Below are 26152 nucleotides of genomic sequence, written 5' to 3'. Positions count from 1 at the left end.
TTTCCATGTTTTATAGCGGTTGTACCGAATGACCTGATGTTTCGGGACATGCGTATGAGCAAGTGAAAACATTAATTTTTCAAATAGTTAAAACAGAGTTACTTTGCTTCACGACCATGTGGTCATTTGCAGGTGTCTGAATGATGTCACATCCTGCCACATGATATTGACCGCATGACTTGATCCAAAATGGTCCCTTTATATTGGCTACTCCGAATGACATCAATGAAATTCATTTTTCCAGACATACTTTCTCACAACAAAGCAACGACTTCTACACATTTTTAATACCATTTTGTACTGTTGATATATGTTATAAAATCATGCCATAATAAAAAATATATACATTTATTACATTTAAGATATTTTAATCCCAAATGAAATGGCTGTATTCGCTTGAACGATTAAACCGAATGACCTTTAGACACTTCAAAATCTTAGTTTAGTTGTACTGACTTACATACTTTGGATGTCATATCTTTGTTTTTTATTATTATTAAGACCTCTGGACAAAAAAAAAAAAAAAAAAAAAAAAAAGAAAAGACCCATCACCTCACTGACCATTAGCAGGCTAATTTCTGTATTATATTGTAGACTGCCTTAATGAACACAAAAAGTTTAGTCTTGTGTAATGGACTATATGCACGGAGCGTTCTTTAGAACTTCCGCAATAATATAATCCAGCTGGAAAACTTCCAGTGAAATGTCACTTGCTGGTGTGTTGAGCATCAATAGTGTAATACTTAGTTTATAATCATAATATAGTCACTTAAATAGTCAGGCATAGCATTAATTATTCAAATGTAAGATGACATACAAAATAAATAAATAAAGACGTACCTCAGTGTTCCTCCTCGACTAAAATCAAATCGGCCATCAGTTTTCACACTTTAGTGTGAAAAATAGCGTCAACAATTTGTATTGTGCACTTTAGTTAGATTCATTGAATAAAATGTGTGTTTTCACAAGTGTGCCTAAATCATTGATCTTGCACTGCACTGACTGACAAAGGGAAAGTCTCTTAATAATATCTCGGTTGAATGGCCGCTCATGAAACCAGATTGGTTGATGTCCAGTTGGTTGCTCTGTGAGAGGAAAGATGACACCTGATTGAAAACAACTCCTTCAAGAGTTTTTGCTTCGAATGGTAGGAGAGAGACAGGTCTGTAACCGTCTACAAGTGATGTGTTTAATGTGGGTTTTTTAAGCAGTGGGGTTACCCGAGTCGGTCTTCATGGAGGCTGAACGCTGAAGCTTCCGCGACAGCACGCACACTCACAATAAATATACCGTGTGGTGTTTTCACCCATTTAACAGAACACACTCCATGCGGTGTACAACTAACACTTCAACTTTTATTCTTGTTATCTGCATTACTCAACACAATTTCTCACTAGAGCCCCCTAGTGGTGCAGTTCCAAATTACATGCATTACAGTAAGCAATTACTATGAATAGAACATCAAGTATTATATACTTCTCAACACAACATACTGCTTATTAACGCGTGATTGAAACCAGCTATGCCTGCCTCTAGAATTAGCACAGCGAAAGCCTATAGCCCGTGAATGGCTGAAATCGAAATTACTGCGAGAACAACACAGCGCTTAAGTGCAAAAAAATGAGCAAGAACACCAACAAACTCTGCAAATGCGGCTCTTATTCTAAACAAGTACAATTAAAATACAAATTATAGTCAAGGAAAATAGAACAAAAGCACCGAGTCGAAAATAATCCTTCCTAGCAGCAAATAATAATCGATGCAACTGACCCAAAACAGATATTAAGCAAAACACACGCTCTTGCCGTCTCCACTGCCAGCTCGCTACTCCTTTCACAGGTTATTAATGTTTATAACTCATGAATAAATGGTTCACAGGTTTCCACTTTACATTAAGGTTCACTTTCACAGGTTATTAATGTTTATAACTCATGAATAAATGGTTCACAGGTTTCCACTTTACATTAAGGTTCACTTTCACAGGTTATTAATGTTTAGAACTCATGAATAAATGGTTCACATGTGTTCACTTTACATTAAGGTTCACTTTCGGGCATTGAATCAGTCCTCCAATTTGATCAAAGGAAGAATTTACGTTTTGTTAACATGGCTCTGATAGCAGCAAAGATATGTATAGCTATACACTGGAAATCAGAATCACCACCCAGTCATGCTGTATGGCTTAGAGAACTTTTGTCCTATGTGCCTGTGGAAAAAATAAGGTATAACTTAAAAAAAGATTTGGGGCAAATTTATTGAATATTTGAATAATTTGGATGTTACATTGATTGAAAATGCTGATGTGATAATGTAACCCTTCTTTACTTTAACATTTTTTTTTATGTATTTGTATATTTATTTTATTATTATTATTATAATTTTTATCTTACACATCAGCTTAAGGCCTTGTAATAATGTCCATGCAAGTGTTCCGTCTCTTGAGGCGTGGGACAGGGGTGAGGGGGTGTTTAGAAAAAATATACTGAACTGATTCTGTAAATTGTTTATGTTAAAATAATACATATATTGATTTAAAATAAATAAATAAATAAATTTCATCTTGATAAACAAGAAATCAGTTTTTATACACTGCTGTGGATAGGCATCATGACCTTTTTGGAGAGTATCATGGGTAAGACAGAAACTTCTTGTAAGCAACATAGTAAGAAAAGTGGCAGTCATGAGATATTAATAAGAAAAGCACAAATACAACACCCTTCAGTCTAATTATGATAGTCAATTTTTGCTGCATCAAGAAATAAACCAGGAATCTGGTTTTGAGTTAAATAAGTGTGAATAAATACATTTGTTAAGCATTTATAACATGCGAGTTAAAAAAAGGATCACTATTTGGCAGGTATTGCGTTAAAGTCACCCTTTTTATTCATGCAGTTATAACTGCTTATTAATGATTTATAATGCATTTGTACATGACTTATTACTCATTAACAAACACCTTTAACAAACAACTTTACAAAGGGAACCTTAATGTAAAGTGTTACCCATTTTTTCAATGTAATTTTTTTTTAATTGGATAAATGAAAACATTTTTTCAGTGTACTTGCAAGTACACTAACTACTTCACTGATTAGAATTATCAGTCACACACTTTCCCACCAGAGGAAGACTGCATAAAAAGCACATCACACATAAATAAATACATTTATCTACCACACTATAGTAACTTGCATACTAAACGAAAGCTATATATTAAGTAAATACATTTGTTAATGTCATGATCACCTGTGAGAGTGCCCATGATTACCACCAGAGGGCACTCCACCCTGGAATATTATATCCCATATCCTTGGTTAAAATAGTAATTTTCTCACGATTTACAAATAGTTGGAAACATTTGGGATATTGTAAGTGCTCAACTGAACAAACTATATAACATAGTGGTTTGTGGATATTTTACTGCAAAATTTTTACATATTGCAACTTAACAGTAGTTGGCATCTAGTTTAATGTATTTACATATGAATTTAATAATAAAAGCTGCCTCACATTATTTCCAGTAGTCTATTAAATATTGCAGCAGCTGTTAACTGACTCCCAATCACTGTGCTGCGCTGAAGTAGTCAGATGGGTGAATGTCAGTCATGTCATGAATTCAAGTGAACATGCTCAGACAGACTACTGTAAGAAGGATGTAATACACTAAAAGCAACAAAAGTTGAATGCTTAAGACCCCATGAAAACAGAATTAAAATGCGTACATTGTTTTATGTAAGAAAGAGGATTGCAACTGCTTGAAAAAGTGATGTCTCAGTTGTTCCTCAGCAGGTTGTTAAATCTGACACAGAGACACTGAGGAATCATAAGCCTTAAATCCAGCATAGAGGGGTTCAGTGAATGTGGTGTTGAATGTGTGTAAGTGTGTGAGTGTGTGTGTGTCAGAGACGCTGTAGAAGGACAGAGTGCCGGCCGACCAGTCCAGATACACTCCTATTCTATTAGACAGCGGTGAAGGGGCTGGTATGTTTTTGCTCACATTATTGTGCCAGACAGTGAATCCATTAGCAGAAAAGTACAGATTCCAGGTTTTGTCACTGTATCCAAACCAACAGTTACTCCCTGCTTTCCTCTTGATTCCTTTATATGTCACTGCTATATCAGCCCCCATCCCACTCCGTTCAGCCTCCCAGTAACAGCGTCCAGTCAGACTCTCTCGACTCAGAACCTGCTCATAGAGCTCAAATCTGTCTGGATGATCAGGATACGGCTGTGGCTCTTTCACATGTGTGATCTTTCTGTTGTCCTCAGACAGGATGAGTTGAGTGTGTGCTGTGTTTGGATCCAAAGTGAGATTACACGCATCTGAACACAAGAGAGATTAGAATGAATGACAGTTTTACATCTCTCTCTCGAAGCTCGAAGATAGAAAAGACCTACATTTTCTTAGTCCTGGAGTCATACTGAATTGGCCTCCATGGTCCAAACTACAAAGAAACAAATATATAAAAACAAATGATTATTTGTTCATCAGGAGCAGCTTAAAATATCATTAAGCACAATAAAAATCAATGAATACTGATTTCTCATATGAGGCACACAAAAAGGGAAACAGTCAAATTCAGGATTCTGGTAAAAATACATTTGTTAACATGAACTAACAATGAAAAATAGTTCTAAACCATTTATTGATCATTTTAGTTAATGTTATATTCAATATTTAATAATACATTCAAATCAAAACAAAAGTTTTATCTGTAACAGTTAATGGTTGTTTTTTGGTGTTTTCCTTGGCTGTTTTCTAGTCAGTAACAAGTTAAAACACTATAAAAGAGCAATTTAAAAAAAAAACTATATAAAGTAAGGTATATAAAGTATACGATAAAAACTCAAACTATTTCTAGGTGAACTCTGTTAAAAAAAAAAAAAAATATTCTAAAGTGTTTGCTGAGTAATATAATTTCCTAAGACAACTTAAACATAATTTAATAAAATATGAGATACTGGACTCTCATGAGGAACATAGCGATGGTTCTTCATTTCATGTAAGTGTGTGATTCTGGAATGTCCAGTTCAGCATTGTATATGATTTGATCCCAGCAAATGTTGAGAATAAAGATGCAACTTTTACCCACAGTAGGGTTATTTTCATAGTTTATTGTTCTTACACTGATCCCATTCATTTTACACAACTAACAGTGAACAGGTATAATTTTTATTAACTGTAAACAAATACTGTATCAAATGTAGTGTTCATTGTAAATTAATGTCAGTCAGTGCATAAACTAACGTAAATAATGGAAGGTTATTGTAAAGTATTAACCACTAAAGCATATATAGTAACACACAAGTCTTCAAATTATTATTTATGTTTTGTTTTAGTGTATGTAGGAAATATAAATTTTGATTTTGAAGACATTCTTTTTGCCATTAATTGTAATAATCCAGAGATATTTTTGTATGAACAAGCAATCCGGCAACAGACGTATGATCCGCACAGAGATCTGATCTCACTGTCTAGTCTGTAAGGTCCAAGGGTGAAACTAATTTGATGTCAAATATCAATTTGATTTAGTTTTGTTAATAAATAAATACTGTTTTTGAAAACATACACACTTTACATCTAGAGCCTAAAACATTTGCACAGTAAAGTATATCACCCAGCGGATATTATTAGTGATCTTGAATAAACCCCAGTCACTATCCCACATACTTGAGTATCTGCAGTGAGCAGTTTAGATCCGTCAGTTTGTCGTTGAGCAGCTGGACTCCAGATTGTCCTGGGTGATTGTAGCTCAGATCCAGCTCTCTCAGGTGTGAGGGGTTTGAACTCAGAGCTGAAGACAGATAACCACAGCCTTCCTCTGTCACCATACAGCCTGACAACCTACAGACACACATCAACATTATGACCGGCTGACTGTACATTATCCCTTATATGTTCTTACACACCTCAGTATCTCCAGCTGACAGTTTGGACTCTTCAGTCCATCAGAAATAATCTTCACTCCTGAATCCTGCAGGTCATTGTTACTCAGATCTAGCTGTCTCAAGACAGAGTTTGAGGATTGAAGAGCTGATGACACATAATCCTTAATTTCACAATCCTGAGCAGTGAGATTACAGCCAGTAAGACTGAAACAAATCAAAATAAGATTTTAAGTAAATAAACTGTTAACCAAGCTATGCAACTTTTTCTGTGCGAGTTTAATTCTTGCAAACATCACAAATTATAATGCATTTCACAAAGAATAATGTCACCCAATAGAAACATTTCATAACTTTACTAAAAGTAATTAAATACTCACAGGGCTTTTCTGCAGTTGATCACAGCTGATATCAGTCTTCTTCTACCCTCATCTGATGAGTTGTATTTCTTGAGGTCCAGCTCATCCAGCACCTCCTCTGACATCTGAAGCATGTAGGCGATTGTTGAGCAGTGAGCAGGAGAGAGTTTCTTCTCTGAGTGTTTGTCTGATTTCACAAACTCCTGAATCTCTCCGGACAGAGACTGATCTTTGACTTCCAGCAGACAGAGGAACAGATTGATGGATCTTTCAGTGGAGAGTCCATGTCCATCTTTGATCTTCTCTTTAATGTACTGTGTGGTTCTCCTGATGCTCTCTGAGCTGTTCTCTGTGTGTGTCAGTAGATCCTGTAAGAGTCTCTGATTGGACTCCAGTGAGATGCCCAGCAGGAACCGCAGGAACAGATCCAGGTGTCCGTTCTCACTCTCAAGGGCTTTATTGACCATTTCCCTATGCAGATTATGCACTACATCAAAGAAATGCCATGTGTCAATACGTGTCATTACATAATAGTAAAACACATAGAGAGCAGCTAGAAACTCCTGGACGCTCAGATGAATGAAGCTGTAGACTTTCCTCTGATGAATCACAGATTCCTCCTTAAAGATCTCAGTGCAAATCCCAGAATACACTGAGGCATCAGTGACGTTTATGCCGCTCTCTCTCAGGTCCTCCTCATAGAACATCACATTACCCTTCATCAGCTGTTTGAAAGCCACTTCAGCAAGTTTCACAATCACTTCTCTGTTGGACTGCTGGAGTTTCTCTGGAACTCTCTCTTCATACTTCCGATTCCTCATGTTGATCTGAATCAGCAGGAAGTGGATGTACATTTCAGTCAGAGTTTGAGGGATTTCTGCACTCAGATCTTCTTTCAGGAGCTTCTGAAGCACAGTGGATGAGATCCAGCAGAAGACGGGTATGTGGCACATGATGTGGAGGCTTCTTGCTCTTCTGATGTGTGAGATGATTCTGCTGGCTTGATGCTCGTTACTGATTCTCTTCCTGAAATATTCCTCCTTCTGAGGCTCATTGAATCCCTGAATTTCTGTCACACGGTTGATGTATTTGGAAGGGATCTGATTGGCTGCTGCTGGTCTGGAGGTGATCCAGATGAGAGCAGAGGGAAGCAATTCTCCTTTCATGAGGTTTGACATCAACACACCCACTGATGAAGTTTCAGTCACATCAGAAACTTTCTGAACATCTGAAAACATCAGTGTGATTCTGCTTTCATCCAGACCATCAAAGATGAACACAACTTTACACTCCTCATAAATCTTTGAGTCCAGATCTTGAAGTTCAGGATGAAAGTCCAGCAGAAGTCTGTGAAGACTGTACTGATGATCTCGGATCAAGTTCAGCTCTCGAAATGAAAGCACAAACATGAAATCTACATCCTGATTGGCTTTTCCCTCGGCCCAGTCCAGAATGAACTTCTGCACAGAGACGGTTTTTCCGATTCCAGCGATGCCTTTAGTGAGAACAGTCTTGATTTGGTCTTTCTCCTCACATCCTGGTTCAGGTGAGGCTTTAAAGACGTCATTGCAGTCGATTGGAGTGTCTTGTGAGTGTTGTGTTCTGGCTGTCTTCTCCATCTGTAAAACCTCATGTTCTTCATTCACTCCTTCTCTCTCTCTCTCTATGATGTAGAGCTGTGTGTAGATCCTGTTCAGGAGGGTTTCATTCTCTTGGAGTTTGTTTCCCTCAAATAATCTCTCATACTTGTTCTTCATGCTGGTTTTGTGCTGGTCTTTGACTCTCTGCAGGGTCTCCAGTGTGTCTATCTGCATGACTGCCTCAGTGCTGATGTGAGTCTGATATTGGGATGAATATGATTGCCCAGAACTGATTATCTCATGTATCTCCTTCCTGTTCAAAAATACAACTGCAGCCATTACAATTACAATGACAGTATTAGTAATGCTAAGGTCTGTATTTAGGTCTGGGAGGTTTGTATGACAACCCTGTTTTTGGAGTACATTTATTGTTATTCACAACAGTAATTTAAGTACAAGTTTATACTAACGAAGGATTTGAGGTCACTGGTCCATCACTGAATAGAGGGGGTCGATTCATGGATGTGCTATTCTTCAGAGACGCACCACTGGGTTCTGGGGACTCTGATCTCGGTCTCTTCCTCCTGCTGATACTGACAAACAAAATGGCATTTTACATATAATTACTTTATAGTTTGACTGCACTTTAGATTTAGGTTCACATTTATTCATCTAGCAGACACTTAGGCCCAATACCAAGTCTATTTGTCAAGTGGTAGGGCTGAAAATATCCCCCTAAGAAATGGGACACCACTACTACACTGTTACATGTCATCATTTGTCATCGCTAGCTCTTACGTCAAAGAAAATGCGCTGATGTTTATCATAAACTGAAAGCACTGTTTGTTAACATCATGTTCATTTATTAATGGATGTAACCACAAAAAACAATGCATTGATCAGACGTGAGGTAAAAGATAAGTTACCTGCCACCAGACTTGTATTTATGTTGTCAAATCACCGGGTATCAGTGAAATATGTTGTGGAACTATCGTGCAGTCAATAACATTTGCAAACATTTATCACAGCAATTTTTTGCCAATGTTTATTCGGAGAACATAACCATACATATGAACAAGATTGAATGCAACATAAAATAAATGATTATTTGTTATTAAAATCCTTATTAATAACAAAAAATACTTACATTTAAGGGTCTTTCTGCTTGCTTGGGCAGCCATATTGCCGTATGCTGTGAAATTTATCATACCCCTTCGTTTGAAGTGAGGTCCCAAAAAGTCTTTGTTTGAAGGGATATCTAAAGTGGCTAGTGTCTTACCTGGGGTCAAAGGTCTCTGGTCCACCACTCAATAAAGGAGGATTCATCATAGAACTGTCACTCATCACAGATGAACAACTGGGTTGTGGAGATTCTGATCTCTCTTTCTTCACCCTGCTGACATTGACAAAAGACAAACAAAACAGAATTTTAACACCCGTGTGCAGGTATCCAATCTCTCGTCTCAAGCACTGGCTACTGTCTATACTGTAGCTTGAATGTACTTTGATATAGCAGATGCTGTTATATACATTCACTTGGAAATACAATAAAATGAGAAGTGCTGTAACACAATGTTCCAAGATTGTTCAGAGGAGTACAGACAGACTGCACTGAAGTTTCGGGAATTTTGTGCCTCTGTGATGGTACCATAAAATGCAGTTCACTCACCAACCACAGGCTTCTTTGGATAAATGCATATGTCAAATGCAAATATAGTCAGTAACCTACCTGGGGTCAGAGGTCACTGTTGCATCACTGAAGGCAGAGGGCAGATTCTTCATGGGTTCATCACATTTTGTTTCAGAGGCAGTGACCTTCTCCTCTCTCTGATCAGGGAGACTCATTTTAAAGTCAGTGTCCTCACTCATCTACTCATTTTATAGGCATGGTCATCTACACAGATTTTAAAAAGATAGATAAAAAGGGAAAAGAAAAAAAAAAAAAAGTTAAATAGACAAACAGGCAGACATTAATCAGTAGCTTTAGATACTTATCTACGCATTCAAAGTGCAATTTTGTGTTCTGAAATGATACTGTATTGAAACAGTTAATTTTTTAACCCTAAGTAAGACAGTACATATACATTAAATCTAGTTTTAATGAGAAACTAGTTTTGATGAGCAATGCCATTATGGCTTTTCACACTCGCAGCTTGCAAGATCTTCAAAGGATTATTTTGAACAATGTCAACTGCATTGTGAGGTTGGCATCTGTAACTCCCTCTAGTAAGTTTAGGTTAAGGACTTTAAATTGTGCTTTGAGTTCTATTGAGAAATTCGAGGATAAGTACTCTCAAGATGTAAAGCTAGTGAGCGTGTAGACTAGAATATACATATTCTCACACATTTAAATTTTCTATCTAGCTTAGATATTCTATTTTCATAGTTTCTAATAATATTTGATGTTAACATGTTATAAAATGTCAGTAATTTGTGCATTTTTTCAGTCTCTGATTAGGAGATTTTTTTTCAATACTACTTTTCAAATCAGGAGATTTCTATATAAAAGTGTTATGAGCCTCTCGGGCGGAGAGGATGTTGCCAGCACTATGTGTCTGATGGTTTGTCCATAGCACACTGAAAACAAGTGATTCAAACTTTGCCACAATGGATGACGGTGGAATTGGATCACCAAAAATGCATCTTAATACCAGGTGGAAACAGAGCCTTGAAGATAAAGCACCCTAATGTAAAAGGTTAAGTTGACTGCTCTTACCTAAATAATGGCACAGCAGAGCTGAAACAACAGCATGCATGCTATCGGCAAGGTTGAGATCACATGCTGATCCTATGGGTGTGATTTGGTTGTATACACACAATGACATGATGATCAAGCACATCTACAAAGACAGCAGAATGTTAATGGAAATTAATGTGTAAAACAATTCGAGAGAAAGCTGAGCAATTCTTTTTTATTTCTATCAAAAAAAAAATTACAAGCTGTTATACATTCCAAGTTATTCATTTACATTTACAGAAACACTGCAGCAACAGGTTTCCTCAATGCTCTCACTGCAGCAACAGTTAGTTGATGCTCTCGGTGATGAGAGATGACCATACCAGACAGCTTCACCTCACAGATGAGACCCTTGGTCGAGCAATGGATTTAGTCTCACATACTTCATTTGCTGACATCTGTTCCCCCTTCGATAAGTAATCAGGTCTTTGCACACAGTCACCCACAAGTAAAACTTTGTCGAACTTAAAGGCCATTCCAGGTTTGAGCAGAGATGCAATCAAAACATCCTTGATGCTTCAAAATTTCTTCGACACTGACAGATCTCCCATACAGACACTGTGTGGTGCTGCGCTGACTAAGCTCTTTAGGGTGCAATGGGACTTGTGCAAGAAGAACACTTCACTTCGAAGCAGGAGAGAGGAGGGAGTTTGACAACACAGATCTTTACAGTCAATGACCACTTGTGCGTCCTGGAAGTCCTTTGCCATGCGAGCCTTGACTGCCTTCTTCAATCCAGAGGTGCACAGACCCAAGAATGGCATAAAAATTGGTCCAGGTTATAATAATTTAACTTATGGTAAACTGATGTATTTATTGAATCTGTGGGCTTCCTTCCTCTGAGTCAGACCAAATGAGAGATGAAGAGGAAGAACTCATCTGTAAGAGGGTCATTGACAAATAAGGTTTTTAAAAGTGCCAAAAAAATATAATGGAGATATGATTAATTTTGAAGTTTTATTAAGTGTTAAACAATGCTAACAGGCTAATATCTAACTAACTACCTAGTTAGCTTGCTAGCTAGCTAGCAAAAGGACAATCAAACATTTTATATTTAGTACAAGTTTTTTGAAATATTACAACATTTTCCGTGTTTTATAGCTGTTGTACTGAATGACCTGATGTTTCGGGACATGCGTATGAGCAATAGAAAACATGAATTTTCAAATAGTTAAGAGAGAGTTATGCTGTGTTCGAAATCGCCCCCTATACCCTCATTCACTATTCCCAACATTACTCCACTAATATAGTCCACTTGAAGGAGTGAATGAAACGAGTGAGTGAATTCGGACACTGAGTGCTCCGGAAGGGCTGCCGATTTCGCATAGTTTGTGCTTGCTGTTTAATAATCTTTTGAAATGTAGCAAACTGGCAGCTCCAGTAGTAACGAATATTTATGTTGAACTAGCATGTTCAAACCTTTTAAACGATTTAATGATTAATTAAAGAGGAATTTATACCTGTATGATAATGCTGGACCAGCGCAGTTTGGAAAATGAATGGATGATTGATTCAGCTGCGGGCGTCATCTCCTGGCAAGACGCGGGAATTCATTCAGCATGCGACTCTCACAGTGCATTATGGGTATTCTCTATAACATTTAACATTCTTTCTCATAACAAAGCAACGACTTCTACACATAATTTTAATAACGTTTTGCACTATGTTGATATATGATGTTATAAAATCATGCCAGATTAAAAAATATATACATTTATTACACTTTAAGATATTTTAATCACAAATGAAATGGCTGTATTGGCCTTTGGACGGTTAAACCGAATGACCTTTAGACACTTCAAAATCTTTAAAATACCTTTATATGCAGCAAAATATAATTAAAACCTTTTGGATTCAATAAAAGAGATGAAATTGTACTACCTTACACACTTTAGATATCATATTTTTGACTTTTATTATTATTGAGGCATTTGGACAAAAAAATGACCTTCACATCATTGACCCATGAACTGTTGAAATAAGAAAATTATAAATACTGTGTATGTTTATAGAGAGACAGTAATATTAGTAGCATTAAGTTTTATTTATTTTCCCAATATAATACTAAATACAATGCCCTCCTGGCCATGTAAAGAATGACGTTTGTCTATAAGACTGGTTAAAACTGCAGCTCTGCAATGATAAAGTTATTCCGTTATAGAGGCTTGTTGGTGTTCAGCTGCTTTGATATGTTTGCTGTTCCTTTATTTTTACTGCCTTATGGAATGGAATGTCTTCTTTAAAATATGAAGGATAATTTTTTTTAAACATGAAAGTTTAGTAATGGAGGGAATATTTTACTCTTAAATAAAAGTTTTAGAATGATATTGTTGTGTGACACTATGCTATTTGCATTAATGCAGTATCAATAGTCATTGAGGGGGACACGCGTCACCCATATTTGATATTCTTGATGCTGCTCTGTTGCGCTGTGCTGTTCTGCATGTTGTTAGGATGACAAAAATTAAAATGTTAGGCTACATTTTTAGGCTGGTCCACTTCGGCAGCCTAACAGTGCGAATTCCAGAGCGATGCTTCAGTTTTAATGGTGCAAGAGTTCAAAGTAAGGTATAGGAAAATAAATGTCAACTGTTTTATGATAGAAATGTTAAACGACTGAAAGCAATCTACTCAACTTTTTGGTCAAATGTTGCCATTTTGATTTTGAAATGAATATATATTCATGAAATTCATTTGAATGTGATGAGACACATTAAAGGGTTAGTTCACCCAAAAATAAAAATTACCCCATGATTTACTCCCCCTCAAGCCATCCAAGGTGTATATGATCTTCTTTCAGATGAACACGATCTGAGTTATATTACTGGCTCACCCAAGCTTTATAATGGCAGAGAATAGAGATTTTGAAGCCCAAAAAAGTGCATCCATCCATCTTAAAAGATATCCACACATCTCTGGGGGGTTAATAAAGACCTTCTGAAGTGAAGCAATGCATGTGTGTAAGAAAAAAAATCCATATTTAAAACTATAAAAACTAAAATAACCAGCTTCCGGCAGACGGCCATACTTAACAATTTACGTCAGGACACAATGACGAACGCGGAAGCGCAGAGAGCAAAACAAAACACCAGTCACGAATTAGAAGTCTAAAATGAGAAATTTTAAAGAGAAATGTCGGAGGATTTGAAGAGAAGAGAAGCTTGAGTTTGTTTAAACAGCGAGAGGTGTCGGAGCTTACGCTACTCCTACGTCGTGTCAGAAGTTACTCTTTTGGCGACGTGTGTACGGCCATCTGCCCGAAGCCAGTTATTTAAGATTTTAAAGTTTTTAATATGGATATTTTTCTTACACAAATGCATCGTTTCGCTTCAGAAGGACTTTATTAACCCCCTGGAGCCATGTGGATAGCTTAATTTATGATGGATGGTTGAACATGATTTTCATACTTTCAGATTCAAAACAGCATATCATAAATATACACTCGTCGAAAATTATGTGTATATTTATAATATGCTTTTAAAAAAAAAAAAAAAAAAAAAAAGCTTCAAATAGATTATGGGTATATATGCTTGGAAACAGGGCACTGATGAAGGGTTGATCCCGAAAACGTTTTGAACTCTTTGCACTTCATTTGTTGCCTCTGGATAATAAATTCTTTTGAGCTTTTTTGGCCTGTTTTTCGGGTGCAGTTCTCTTTTGTTTTTTGAACTAGATTTGTAATATGAAGCATTTGCCTGCCTTCACAGAAATGTTAGTTTACCGTCTAAATAAAAGCTCCCTAAGAGGCCCTATGTGACCCACACTTCAGGCCCTTGCGACAACTCTGCAAACACATACACATTATGTGTGTGTACATACGTACATACAGTACAAAGTCGGTTTGAGCACCCTGCTGAAATAAAACAATAGAAACCATCACAGAATTTGTAATGATTTTAATGGTTAATGGCTGATGGTTTTGTAGTGGAAACCATTAGGATTTCTGTAATGGTTTCTATTGTTTTTTTCAGCAGGGCAAATAAGAAATGCTTTTTAAACGCTGACGTTTCTGCTATTTGACAGAGCTATTACGCTGCCGAAATAATACGGGTTTAAAATCCCATGTAAAGAAAGACAAACCCATGTAAAGAAAACCCAAACAGGCGCTCATTTTTACATAGTCACGTGAAGAAGATCTTCTGAACTTACCATAAAATAGGCAGGTGTAGTTTAAATCCTCGTCTCTCTATTTCTTCTTCCTTTGAGGTTTTATTGGCGGTTGACAAACAACAAAATGGTGTATTACCGCCGCCAACTGGTATGGAGTGTGGATTAAAATGACTTACTCCCTCCCTTTTTTATATCCTCTCCCACAAATTAGTTATTTTAAGATAATGAAAAAGTAAAACTACAACATTCATTTCCCGAATTATTTTGTAAAATGTCTCCTAGTATAAACTGCATTTTTATTTTTGCGTCTCTATTTCTTCCTTTACTTTCGCTTTAGCTTATCTTCTTCTTCTTTTTCTTTTGATGTGTCATGGCGTTTGGTAAACCAGCTTACGGTGCATATTCCGCCACCTACTGGGAAGGAGTGTGAGAAAAATAATAATAATAATAATAATAATAATAATAATAATAATTAAAATATATAGAATTAAAAAAATCTACCTATATTTTATTAACTTTGTTATTTTCAGGAAATTTATATGAGCTTTATAACCTGTTTAACACATTCTGTAATGTCAGAGAATCAATGCCTGCAGATTTTAATTCCTCTTTTAACTGGATTCTTTCTCTTTCATATGCCCTAATCAGCACATGCTCTACTGTTTCTGGAAGTCCGCAGTGATACACTGACCGGATTCATGTTTTCCTCATCATCTTCATCTGGAATGACTTATTAAGAGTAGAGTGACCAAATCTCAATTGAGATATTATTCTTTTACCATAAGCAGTTCTTACATGGCCAACTTTTATGTATTTTATACAAATGTCGCCCTTTCCTTTATCCCATCTCTCTTGCCACATCTTTCTGACAGCTACTTTAAACCTTTCATTTCTGATTTACTGAGATGAACATAATGACTTCACCCTAGACTGGAAGAGCGTATAGACATTTTTCAACATTTCTCTTGTATTTAATAAAGTCTGTGCTTATGTAGAGATGTCCTTTCTGTTTCTGCGTTTACACATTTACAGTAAAACACATGGATGCCACTTTTTTTTTATTCTTGAAGTGAACTTTTTGCCTGTATGGATTCACTGTTTTTCACTGCCGCCCTGAACTTGAGAACGCGTTGCGTCTGGCGTGCGGCATATACGGCGCTTCATCCGTAGCGCGCGCACAGAGAGCGCATGAATAGACCTACTCTTCTTGAGCTTGTACGGACAAATACACATAACAGTATGGCAAAAGTTGAAATTGAGAATTGTGAAATTATTATCTTTAAAATTGGTTATAATTAGCTACAGCTGATATATTTCCTTGTTATTGAAAGAAAGCCTAAAATATAGCTTGACTAAGTGATATAACTCTGTCATGTCCTCTATCAGGATGCAATGAACATGACACTGTATGTGTGCTTATTCTCAACATTTTATTTAAACATTTTTCTCGTAATCAACCAAGTTTTTTATTAATTAATTTATTTTATATATATTTTTGAGTTTGTAAAAGTAAGTCTACGGAAACCCTAAGGGGACATGGTGGCAACAATTGTGCTGCATTAACGTGCTATCGGAATTATCGTAAAACATTTTCTAGGTAAAAATTGCACATGAATCACGATTACAGAAGTGGAAATTTAAATTTCCGATAGCACGTGAAGTCAGCATCAGTCTGTAAATCCTGTTTATGTCACTCGCATTCTCCTGTCTCGATATTTTACGCATTCGTCCTCTTTAAGAGGCTAATCAAAATCCACAAAATAGTGAGAATTGTAGTGGTCATTTTTACTCGACTTGCTTTTATTAAGAACATTTATAAATCGTTTATACTTAAACAAAAGTAACCAATAAAGCTTTTCTGATTTGTTACCATGCCTTTGTCTCTTGCCTCACCCTCTTTCATCTGCATCTTCATTTATAAAATAGTTAAAAATGAAAGAGTTTGACTGGCTTTGAATATGAGACTCAATCTAATATTACTGTAGAGAGATTTAGCAACCAAGTTCATCTGGCTTTACCACATCCACCAGTTTTACAGTCAAGGATTAAGCCTAGTCCCAGACTAAAATGCATGTTTGAGCTGTTTTAAAGCAACTTGAAGAGAAAGGCATACAGAAATACAGTAAGAGGTACATGCAGAGGCAAATTAAAAGACAAATACAAATAGATAAGCAGCATACATAAAAACAAAAAATAGAGCCATCTTTGACATGTTAAGTTTAAATTTCATTTTGTTTAGACAGAAAACAGCTACTGTAAAACATCTGAGCAGGACTTTATTCAACAGAAAGTGGGACAGGTGAAATGGCTTTCTCTCTAGACATCAGTATGGCTGAAATAACATGCTGACGTTTATTGTTGTAATTAAGACCCCATCAATAAATTATTTACTATTTGACCTTTAGGGCTTAATATTGTAAAATTTAAGACATTTTAAGACTAAAAAACTGCAAGAATGTTTAAAGGATTAGTTCACTTTCAAATATAAACTTCCTGATAATTTACTCATCCAAGATGTCCATGTCCTTCTTTCTTCAGTCGAAAAGAAATTAAGGTTTTTGATGAAAACATTCCAGGATTATTCTCCTTATAGTGGACTTCAATGGACCCCAGACAGTTGAAGGTCCAAATGTCAGTTTCAGTGCAGCTTCAAAGCGTTCTATACGATCCCAGACGAGGAAAATATGGTCTTATCTAGCGAAATGATCGGTCATTTTCTAAAAAAATCTTGAACTAGCTCTCTTCTTCTTCTTCTCTAAAAAATTAGTAAATTATCAGGAAATTTTTATTTGAAAGTGAACTAATCCTTTAACTGACTATATATAGATTAAAATAATAATAATAAATCACATTTAAAATGTTTAAATGATTTCAAAATTTACCAACAACTGTTTTTACCAACAATGTAAAATTTAACATTTCATCACACTTAATGTAGTTTATACACTTTAAACCAGTGTGCCATAACGTAGAGCTTAGCTATACAGCGCAATACAAGTACACAGGATGGATCAAAGTTAAAACAACCTAATATAATCATAACTTTCCCTCGTATGACAATGACTGGAATAAAGCAAATAGACTACAAAACCCGAACCTATCCTCTTAATAGCGCTGCTGGCTAGCGTGGTGTCTAACTGAAAATAACTCCTCAGCAATAGATACAGCAAAACACACAAAAAGACTGAAATTCCCTGGAATTTGGGCTGCTGTCACTGACAAGATCATAAATAAAATAGTCGATCATGAGGTTTCTAATAAACATCGCACTGCGTGGAATTGTTAGCGTTTTCTGCTCTCTTTTCCACTGTCGTGGAGCAGTCCGGCGACATGACAAAGAAAGCTGATCTTAATTGGTCCTCGTGTGTGCATTCAAAGTGCTGATTGGCTCACAGATAGAACCTTGTAGAACCAAGTTAGAGTTCAACTTTGTAGATAGAACCTTTTTGTTTAATAAAAAAAGTCCCAAAATGTACACAACTTAAAAAAAAAAAAAAAACATCACATAATGTAAATACGTTGTCACCGAATACAAATATGTGAATAACTCAATTTTGACAAAAATGTCAGATAGAACCTTAATTCCAAGGGGACGAGTTGTGATCTTTTTATCACTTCAATATGAAATGAGTTTTAAACACATTTCTACAGGGATATATTTGACTTTAAAGGAAAATAAAGTTATATCTACCAACGTTCTATGGCAATATGACGGAAGAGGAATTTTACCTGTCATTCACCTCGACAGCTCGGCTAGAACTGACAAGATAATGTTTGTCACTCACTTTGTTACTCTCATCGCCTGCAGGTGTCTCCAAATCCCCTCTACTTAGATGAATTTGATACATATTAACAATAAACATAATAAAATTGCTTTACAACTAGAACAGGCATTTTGACACAATTCAATACCCTTTTTTTCTCTGTTACACTTAACTGTTACAATTATTACTGTCAGATGCATAACTTGGTTTATAACTTGGTTTACTATGTGAAGATATAAAAAGCCTTTTAGTAGATACTGTTACCATAATACAGAGTAATGCTGAAAACAATGATGAATTATGAACAGTTACATACTCAGTATATCAGATGATACATTATAAAAACACACAGCACCGCCAGTAAGAAGAACACTACCAGAAACAACACATCCCATGGCACCTTCGGTAAGAAACAATGTTTCTCTGGAAAAGAGATCTCCTGTTCAATGTGTTCAACATGTTCAGTTGTCAGAGTAACTTTAGCTGGGATGATACGCAGTGGGCCGGAGCGCTTTTCTGGGATCACGAATGGAAAGAGCTCAATCCCTAAGGGCACTTGAAAACAGGCAAAAAGGGAATTACAAGCAGCATCAAAATAACTCACATTCCTCCACCATCCTCCCTTCTTGTCAAAACAATCCTTTAGCTTCACACGCACCACTTGGGGATGAGTCTTCATCTTGAACGCAATTGTAGTGTTCAGGAATTTGTACAAGTCTCCATCACGTCTGAGACCCCAGAAGCCATTTGCAGAGTTCAAACTTTGCACAATAGATCTTTCCACTGATCCAAGACACACTCCAAGGCTCCAGCTGCGACTGTTTCCCACATCAATATCCCATGAGTGAACACCATAACTGTATCCCACACTCCCCAACACCATACGGTTCCTGTGCAGAAGAAGAGGGTTGGGCTCATCCTGTCGGTACGCACATGATGTCACAGAGGTCAGGTCATCTGACACAGAGACGTCTGGTGGAGCTGTGTTTGGGTTCAGGATCACAGGGTCTGAGGAGATTAGAGGAAAATATCACCTGTTAGTCAATTTAAGAAAAGACTCTACAGACAAAACCACTGTTTTCATGCGCTGGTCAAGATTTCTTTCTATTTTGCTTCAATAACTTGCTTCTTTTTAGACTAGTGAAAAGAAAACAGCCAAATATTTATTTTATTAAAAATTGTATCTATTTGCATCTCAATTCCAATAAATTTATTTAAAGCAGAGTTCCTCAAATCCAGCCCTGGAGGGCCTCTGTCCTTCAGAGTTTAGCTCAAACCAAACTCACGTACCTGCAGTTTTCTAGTAACTCCGAAGACCTTGATTAGCTTGTTCTGGTGTGTTTGATTAGGGTTGGAACTAAACTCTCCAGGACCGGATTTGAGGAACCCTGCTTTAAAGGTTGTGAGTTTTTTCTCCACTTCAGCAGCTTTACACCAAACTTTACAGTTTTACTCCTGTCTGTATTCTGAAGGTTTGTTCATATATCATTCACCTGATTTATAGAACGTTTTATTACTAAAAATATGGTAAAAAAAAAAAAAAAAATTCTCTATAAACTATATTTTTGGAATTATATACTTATAAAAATATAAATTCAAAATCCCCTGAGTAAAAACCTTATATGTTGCTAATATGTGAACAAAATGAAACTAGTACTTAATTAGTACTAGTTAGACAAAGCCTAATTTTTATGTTGAAACAGGATTTCAGAACAATTATCTTTATGTACTATGATTACTCAACTGGCGAAATATGGTGATATCTATTAGTTTAAATGTTTTTGTACTATTCCCTTGTCTTGCAAGCGTAAAGGACAAAGAGGTCTATCACAGTAAATTCCCCAGTGTTAAATCAACACTGGTCGGTGTTCATATGGAAACCACCAGCAGGGTGTTAAAGTATCACTGAAGCAGTGTCAGAGTTAATTAGGTACTTAAGTGATTAATTGAGTGATGATTGTTTGATTATTGAAGACACCTGATGATAACGAGCAGAATCACTGAAGGAAAGAGAAACACAAGAACTACAACTGACTTCTGCCACAGCCTTAGATGAAATCAACTGAAAATACTTTAAATCTCTCTTATTACAAAGCAGACTGACTTTATTTCTGTCATTCGTCGACAGATCTTTTTGAGAATTAACAGATTTAATGTTGATGTTTAATTGAAAATGTTTGGTCACCATTATGATGATCAGTGTTTCAGTTAGTTGGACAGTTTTATAAAAGGATTGTGACTGTAATATAAGTTGTATGACTGGTGTAGGGTTTAGTTAAATCAGAAATGGTTATAGTTTGACTCTTTGCTTTATTCATGTCAGTTTGAGGTTTTTGTAACAGTGTTAACAGAACACATAATTTGTTGCAAAGAAAACCATAAACAAAGATGTTCAGGTGATATATATTTCAACATAATGAAAAGTGATTAACTACTGTTATCACTTACCAAAAGTAGTTACTTGTTATTAATAGATTTTTGCCAACAACATTTTCTTGCCACAGGTCAGACATTCTGAATTTTAAATACATTATTAGAAAAGATAAATAAATAGACACATACAAACATCAAGAATCATCATAAGAATCTCAACAATGGTGACATACTTCATGCCGCAATGCATGATGGGCGTCATGAGTTTTAAACTTTTGTGGCTCCCAGAATGCACTGCAGCATGTCACCCCCCCCCCTGTCTGAATGACAGAAATAAAGTCAGTCTGGTTTGTAATAAGAGAGATTTAATGTGTTTTCAGTTGATTTCATCTAAGGCTGTGGCAGAAGTCAGTTGTAGTTCTTGTGTTTCTCTTTCCTTCAGTGATTCTGCTTGTTATCATCAGGTGTCTTCAATAATCAAACAATCATCACTCAATTAACCATTTAAGTACCTAATTAACTCTATCACTGCTTCAGTGTTACTTTTAACAACCTGCTGGTGGTTCCCATATGAACACAGAATGATGTTAATTTAACACCGGGAAATTTACTGTCTAGTACTCACAGTAAGGGCAGATGTCCTTCATCTTCTCCCATACTTGATACTTCAAGTTACCCAGATGTTTGGTAAGATCAATAAGAGCTTCTGAACTCAGTTCTGCTTCTGGAAGTGTGTATTTAGCTCTAAACACACAAACACACACACCTCAGAGTAACGAATTTATACACTGATAAACTCATGAATATTTTTTTTAGAAACAAAAATACCTGTTCATAATGCTGTTGTAATTCTGTGAGAAGGCACAGCAAGACAGCTAGATCAGTGACTGTCATAAAATAACAAAACACGGTGTGAGTATATAATGTTTCTTCCCTCCCACCTGAAGGAAAGTGACGTCATCATCCTTCATTCCCTCCTCCACCTCACGGAGTCTGTCTGAGAGAGAGCGTACTCTGCCCTTTGTTCTCTTCTCCATCTTTCCTTTCTTTTCTTTCTCTTCTTCATTTAGAGCTGCTATCCTGCTCTCCTCCTCCTTTTTGAGGAACCGATGGAGTTTCTTAAACTCTTCTCTGATTTTTCTTTCTGTCTGCTGAACTTGAGACTGATGGGAGGCAATTTTTTGCATAATTATTTCAAGTCTATCATCTGAATAAGCAGATTTTTAGCTTTTTATGATTACAAACTTTTTGTGATAGAAACAAATATCATGGCTAATATAACAGGGAGGGCTGTAACACAACTTTCATGTCCTAGTTCTGCTGGGCTCACAAAGTTATTCTATGTATTAAATCACAAAATGTTTTGCCATTTTTAATTAAAAACTATTTGAAATAAAATGTGTTACAACACTCCCCAGTTTCCCCTACTGCACATTATAGATAAAATCAAATATTTAATTTAATACTATACTAAGAAAATATCTATGTAATGAGTCACCTGATTGTAATTAGAGATCTTGGCGTCTTGTGCTGCACCATTCTGTAATGACCACAATGTCTTCTCAGCTGGACGAAGAGCTGCTTTCAGCTTCTCCTTTACAAACAACAGCACAAGTACTAATCAACACCCTTATTTTTATTTTATTTTTTCATGTTATTTAACTCAACTTTCTACTGGATCTGTGAAAATCAAATTCATTTCAAATGTTTAGACTACAATGTACAAAATGCTGGGTTAAAAACAGCCCAAGTTGGGATGAAAATGGACAAACCCAGTTACTGGGTTGATTTAACCCTGCACTTGGGTTAAATGTTTGCCCAACCTAGTTTTATTTAACTATTGTTTGAAAAATATTGTATTGCTTGCTTAAAATGAACCCAAAATATGTTGGAAATTAACATTTATTTATAAGTTTAATGAATAATAATTAAACAGTAAACATTTATTAAATTGCTTATTAATAAATGTTCACTTTTTGATTATTACTGCTGCTTCTATCTGATTTTTAATTTCCAACCTATTTTGGGTTCATTTTAAGTCAGCCATAGTAATTTTTAAATAGTTGAGTTAAATAAAACTACCCCAGGTGAAAAAATACCATTGTAATTTATAGTAAATACTATGTTTTTAAACCATACTATAGTAAAGTACTTGAATTAATATGTTGTGGTAATTCTATAGTTGCTGTGATAATATAACAACTATAGTAATATAAACAAATTACTTTACCCAATACTGTACTAAGTTTTCTACAACTATAGGGTATATTATACCACAATACACTACAGTTTACTGTAGTAAAAACTAAAGTATACTACAGTATGTATTACAGTTTATCAGTTCACTCTAGTTAATACTACAGTATGCTGTAGCATTCATCAACAAAGTGTTGTAAATACTATAATATATACAGTATTCTGCAATTTACTATAGTATGATTCAAAAACACTATAGTATTTATTTGCTATAGTATTTTTACCCAACACGCTGGGCAAACAATCACTGGGTTTGTCCATATTTAACCCTCTGCAGCACAGCATTGCCCTCAGGCAAGGGAACGTTTTTCTTAAGCCCTATGTTTAGTACATTGTTCTTTAAATGATTATAACTAATCAGAAAGGTTGAGAAAGTACCAAAGAACAGTCCAGTAAGGTGTGGGAATCACTATCAAGCACCATTTGAAGGTGGGGCGACCTGTTCTGACACATGGTCACAGGAGCACATGGTGTGGGAAGAAGGTAAGATTATTTGCTTTAATAATTTTATTTAAAATGACATGAACTGTACATAAAAATATATGTGTATGAAGGTGTAGAGAAGCCTTTTGTCAGGTTTTATGAAGTTTTTTTATTTTGCATGTTCAGAAATTCAGTTTTTCTTTTTGTTGCTTCAGGGCAACGTTGTGCGATAAGGGGCACTTTTCGAGGATGTTTTGGACAATACCTCACATTGGCCATAATGTGTTATAAGAAGGGAAGATGCAGGGTTCCTGTGTGTGCAGGAACACCCAAAGTGATGTGCAAAATGTGTAATATACACCTCTATTTCACAGCAGAGAAGAACTGCTTTTGAAGTACAAAGTGAAATCTTAGTACATGATGTACATTATATGACATGACACACTACATGATACAGACCTATGCATGTATCAAATTCAGTATATCAATGTCTTTCAAGTGTTTTTCCCTTTTTACTTAATGATTTCTTAACATTTTTTGGAAAGAAAAAAATCCTTTGTGAGCATTGTCTAATGATAATTTTCTCTATGATTCTATACCATTATTGCACAACGTTGAACCAAAAAATGATGTGATTTTTTTTTTTTTTTTTTTTTTTTCATGTGCCATCAACATGTGTGCAGTAGAGGGTTAACCCAACTTGGGTTTTTTAACCCAGCATTTTTAGAGTGCATAAATAAAAAGTCAAATAGACTTTCTCACCTTTCGTTGTCGAACAGCCTGTTGTAACGTTTGTGTTTTGTGAAATCTGTGTTCGTTTTTCTTACATGTTACACATATAGCCTGTTCATCTGTTTGACAGAACAGCTCAATTTTCTCTCCATGTATCTGACACTCTTGTCCTCCATCCCTCTCTTTCCTCGTGCTTTGCTCTCTCAGGTAAGACTCACAGGTGTTCCTCAGGCTCAGATTGGACACCGGTGGCTGCGGTGATGCCTGTCGACAGACGGGACAGTTTCTGGATCTACTCGAGGTCCAGTGATCATTAATGCACCGACGGCAGAAACTGTGACCACAGCTCAACAACACAGGATCACTGAAGAGCTCAGTGCACACGGGACACGACAGCTCATCCTCAAGCGCCATTTAATGCCAGAAAAAATTAAAATAGGCCTATAGAGAGTCTTCACGGAACATCTGACACGTAGGACTAGTGAAAAGAAAAGCAAAACACTTCCTAACTTTAGCACAGCCTCTCTGTATGAGGAAATGACATGTCAAACTTTGATTGGAAGAAATCCGTCTTGTTTATTTACTCTTATCTTCAATAACTTGATTGATTTTATTATTACGGGAAATAACGCGCGCGCAATGTCCATGATTTTGTAAACAAAATTTGAAGAAGTCAAAAACATTCACCACAGAAAGTGAAAGTAGAGACGGACCGAGCCTTTGACATCTGACGCTGCATTAATCAAATCTGCATGTTCTGATGACGGTATATAACACAGCTGTCTTAATTTATTTTCTTAACATTTCTCTTGTGGCCTATTATACCGAAAAAAAAAAAACAGAGTTAATAAAAAAGCTGGTTAATATCCAGCGTAACGTCAGTTCTGGCAGGTCACATCAGTCAAGCTCACATCAGCTGACTCCCAGGTGACTCCCGTCTGCCTATAGGAATACGACGCCTATCACAGCATCCATATATAAGCTCCTCAGTATTATCAGTAGCTATCACATTTCTCAGGAGCTAATTACCCTGCTCCATCCCCAGCTCCTCCTCTCGTCAGTCAGGATTGACCTTTGATTCCCCTGTATCAGACTAATTCTTGAAATATGTTTATGCTAAATTATTGACATTAATTATATCTGCATAAGTTGGTTCTGTTCTGTTTACCCTAGGATGGGTAAACAGAACAGAATGGCTCTCCCTGCTATTATCCATGCTAGGTTGCATGGATGCACAGGGAGTTCTTGCAGAACAGAACCATACCGCCAATACAAACTCTATGCAATTATCAATTATATTTGACAATAGTGGTCCTGACAGAAATACCGTACAACAGGGGCGCTGTGCGCTGATGATCCTCTCAGATTCAGATCTCATGCAAATGCATGAAAAAAGAGTTCATATTGTCTACGTATAGTAATAATATTAATAATATTAATAATCACAGGATTTTTAAATATAAGAAAAAATACAACAATAGTAGAAATAAAATATCAACAGTTAGTTAGGGTTATTATTAGTACTTGAGTCTCTAGGTGCATCTCAATAAAGTCAGGACAGGAATCAGAGAGTCTGCTATTTGAAGAGCTGTATCAATCGCAAAATCCTTCCAGTGCACTGAAACAATTTCTCCCTAAAAAGTTCCACAATGCACTGTGAAAACCAGGGCAGGGAGCTGTCCGAAATCGCGTACTGAGTGGATACGACATTTGAATTTGAATTTACTTCACAACCCTTAAAATGTATGCTTTATATAATATAGCCTATATGAATATGTATGAATGAAATTCGGACGTACTATATCCGCCATGTTGTCAGTGTCTGTCATGTGACCTACCAGTGTCAGTTGCGTCGCTTTACTTCCATTCACAAATCCTCTCCTGGCCCTGTCCCAAATAGAAGCCTAAGCCCTTGCGATCTTCCTCCGAGTCCAG

The 26152-nt window shown here is 36.2% G+C and overlaps 2 protein-coding genes and 1 long non-coding RNA gene across 14 annotated transcripts; 1 reads left to right on the top strand and 2 right to left on the bottom strand.

The window, feature by feature from the left end:
* Positions 1-192: 192 nt before the first annotated feature.
* LOC127508753 (uncharacterized) lies at positions 193-3559 on the top strand. Its single transcript, XR_007928914.1, has 2 exons — positions 193-1839; positions 1984-3559. It is a non-coding gene; the product is annotated as an uncharacterized LOC127508753 (long non-coding RNA).
* LOC127504334 (NACHT, LRR and PYD domains-containing protein 12-like) lies at positions 1336-14792 on the bottom strand. 11 transcript variants are annotated; one of them, XM_051878971.1, is made up of 12 exons: positions 14709-14790; positions 12020-12091; positions 10792-11438; positions 10539-10662; positions 9552-9716; positions 9102-9218; positions 8293-8415; positions 6264-8135; positions 5908-6090; positions 5669-5842; positions 4396-4442; positions 1336-4320 (listed from the first exon to the last, which is right to left on the bottom strand). In XM_051878971.1, the coding sequence occupies exons 5-12, from the start codon at positions 9689-9691 to the stop codon at positions 3791-3793; spliced, it is 3186 nt and encodes a 1061-aa protein (XP_051734931.1). In that variant the 5' UTR covers positions 9692-9716; positions 10539-10662; positions 10792-11438; positions 12020-12091; positions 14709-14790; the 3' UTR covers positions 1336-3790. The 11 variants fall into 11 exon arrangements, with proteins under 11 accessions (XP_051734931.1, XP_051734871.1, XP_051735021.1 ...); XM_051878911.1 differs by having other exon boundaries at positions 12020-12150; positions 14709-14779; XM_051879061.1 differs by having other exon boundaries at positions 10883-11438; positions 12020-12150; positions 14709-14779.
* A 1656-nt stretch (positions 14793-16448) lies between these two features.
* Positions 16449-25272, bottom strand: LOC127508317 (E3 ubiquitin-protein ligase TRIM35-like). 2 transcript variants are annotated; one of them, XM_051886122.1, is made up of 6 exons: positions 24248-25272; positions 22305-22400; positions 21748-21969; positions 21635-21657; positions 21432-21550; positions 16449-19441 (listed from the first exon to the last, which is right to left on the bottom strand). In XM_051886122.1, exons 1-6 carry the CDS (start codon positions 24629-24631, stop codon positions 18750-18752), a joined length of 1536 nt encoding a protein of 511 aa, XP_051742082.1. In that variant the 5' UTR covers positions 24632-25272; the 3' UTR covers positions 16449-18749. The 2 variants fall into 2 exon arrangements, with proteins under 2 accessions (XP_051742082.1, XP_051742091.1); XM_051886131.1 differs by lacking the exons at positions 21432-21550; positions 21635-21657 and having other exon boundaries at positions 19228-19441.
* Positions 25273-26152: the final 880 nt, after the last annotated feature.

Source organism: Ctenopharyngodon idella, chromosome 1, assembly GCF_019924925.1.
Source record: "Ctenopharyngodon idella isolate HZGC_01 chromosome 1, HZGC01, whole genome shotgun sequence".
Classification (NCBI taxonomy): Eukaryota; Metazoa; Chordata; class Actinopteri; order Cypriniformes; family Xenocyprididae; genus Ctenopharyngodon; species Ctenopharyngodon idella.
The sequence above is the reverse complement of the archived record's forward strand: the minus strand, read 5'-3'. Positions and strand labels throughout refer to the sequence as shown.

What these genes read in the sequence shown, in the direction of transcription:
- LOC127508317 (XM_051886122.1), bottom strand. Translation starts at nt 24,631, where the DNA reads ATGGCGCTTGAGGATGAGCTGTCGTGTCCCGTGTGCACTGAGCTCTTC. An exon ending in ATGACGTCACTTTCCTTCAG is followed by an intron (nt 21,658 to 21,747) that starts GTGGGAGGGAAG and finishes GCCTTCTCACAG; the next exon opens with AATTACAACAGCATTATGAA. An exon ending in TACAACAGCATTATGAACAG is followed by an intron (nt 21,551 to 21,634) that starts GTATTTTTGTTT and finishes TTGTGTGTTTAG; the next exon opens with AGCTAAATACACACTTCCAG.
- LOC127504334 (XM_051879419.1), bottom strand. Translation starts at nt 9,691, where the DNA reads ATGAGTGAGGACACTGACTTTAAAATGAGTCTCCCTGATCAGAGAGAG. An exon ending in ACAGTGACCTCTGACCCCAG is followed by an intron (nt 9,219 to 9,551) that starts GTAGGTTACTGA and finishes TGTCAATGTCAG; the next exon opens with CAGGGTGAAGAAAGAGAGAT. An exon ending in TGTCAGCTGGAGATACTGAG is followed by an intron (nt 5,843 to 5,907) that starts GTGTGTAAGAAC and finishes GTGTGTCTGTAG; the next exon opens with GTTGTCAGGCTGTATGGTGA.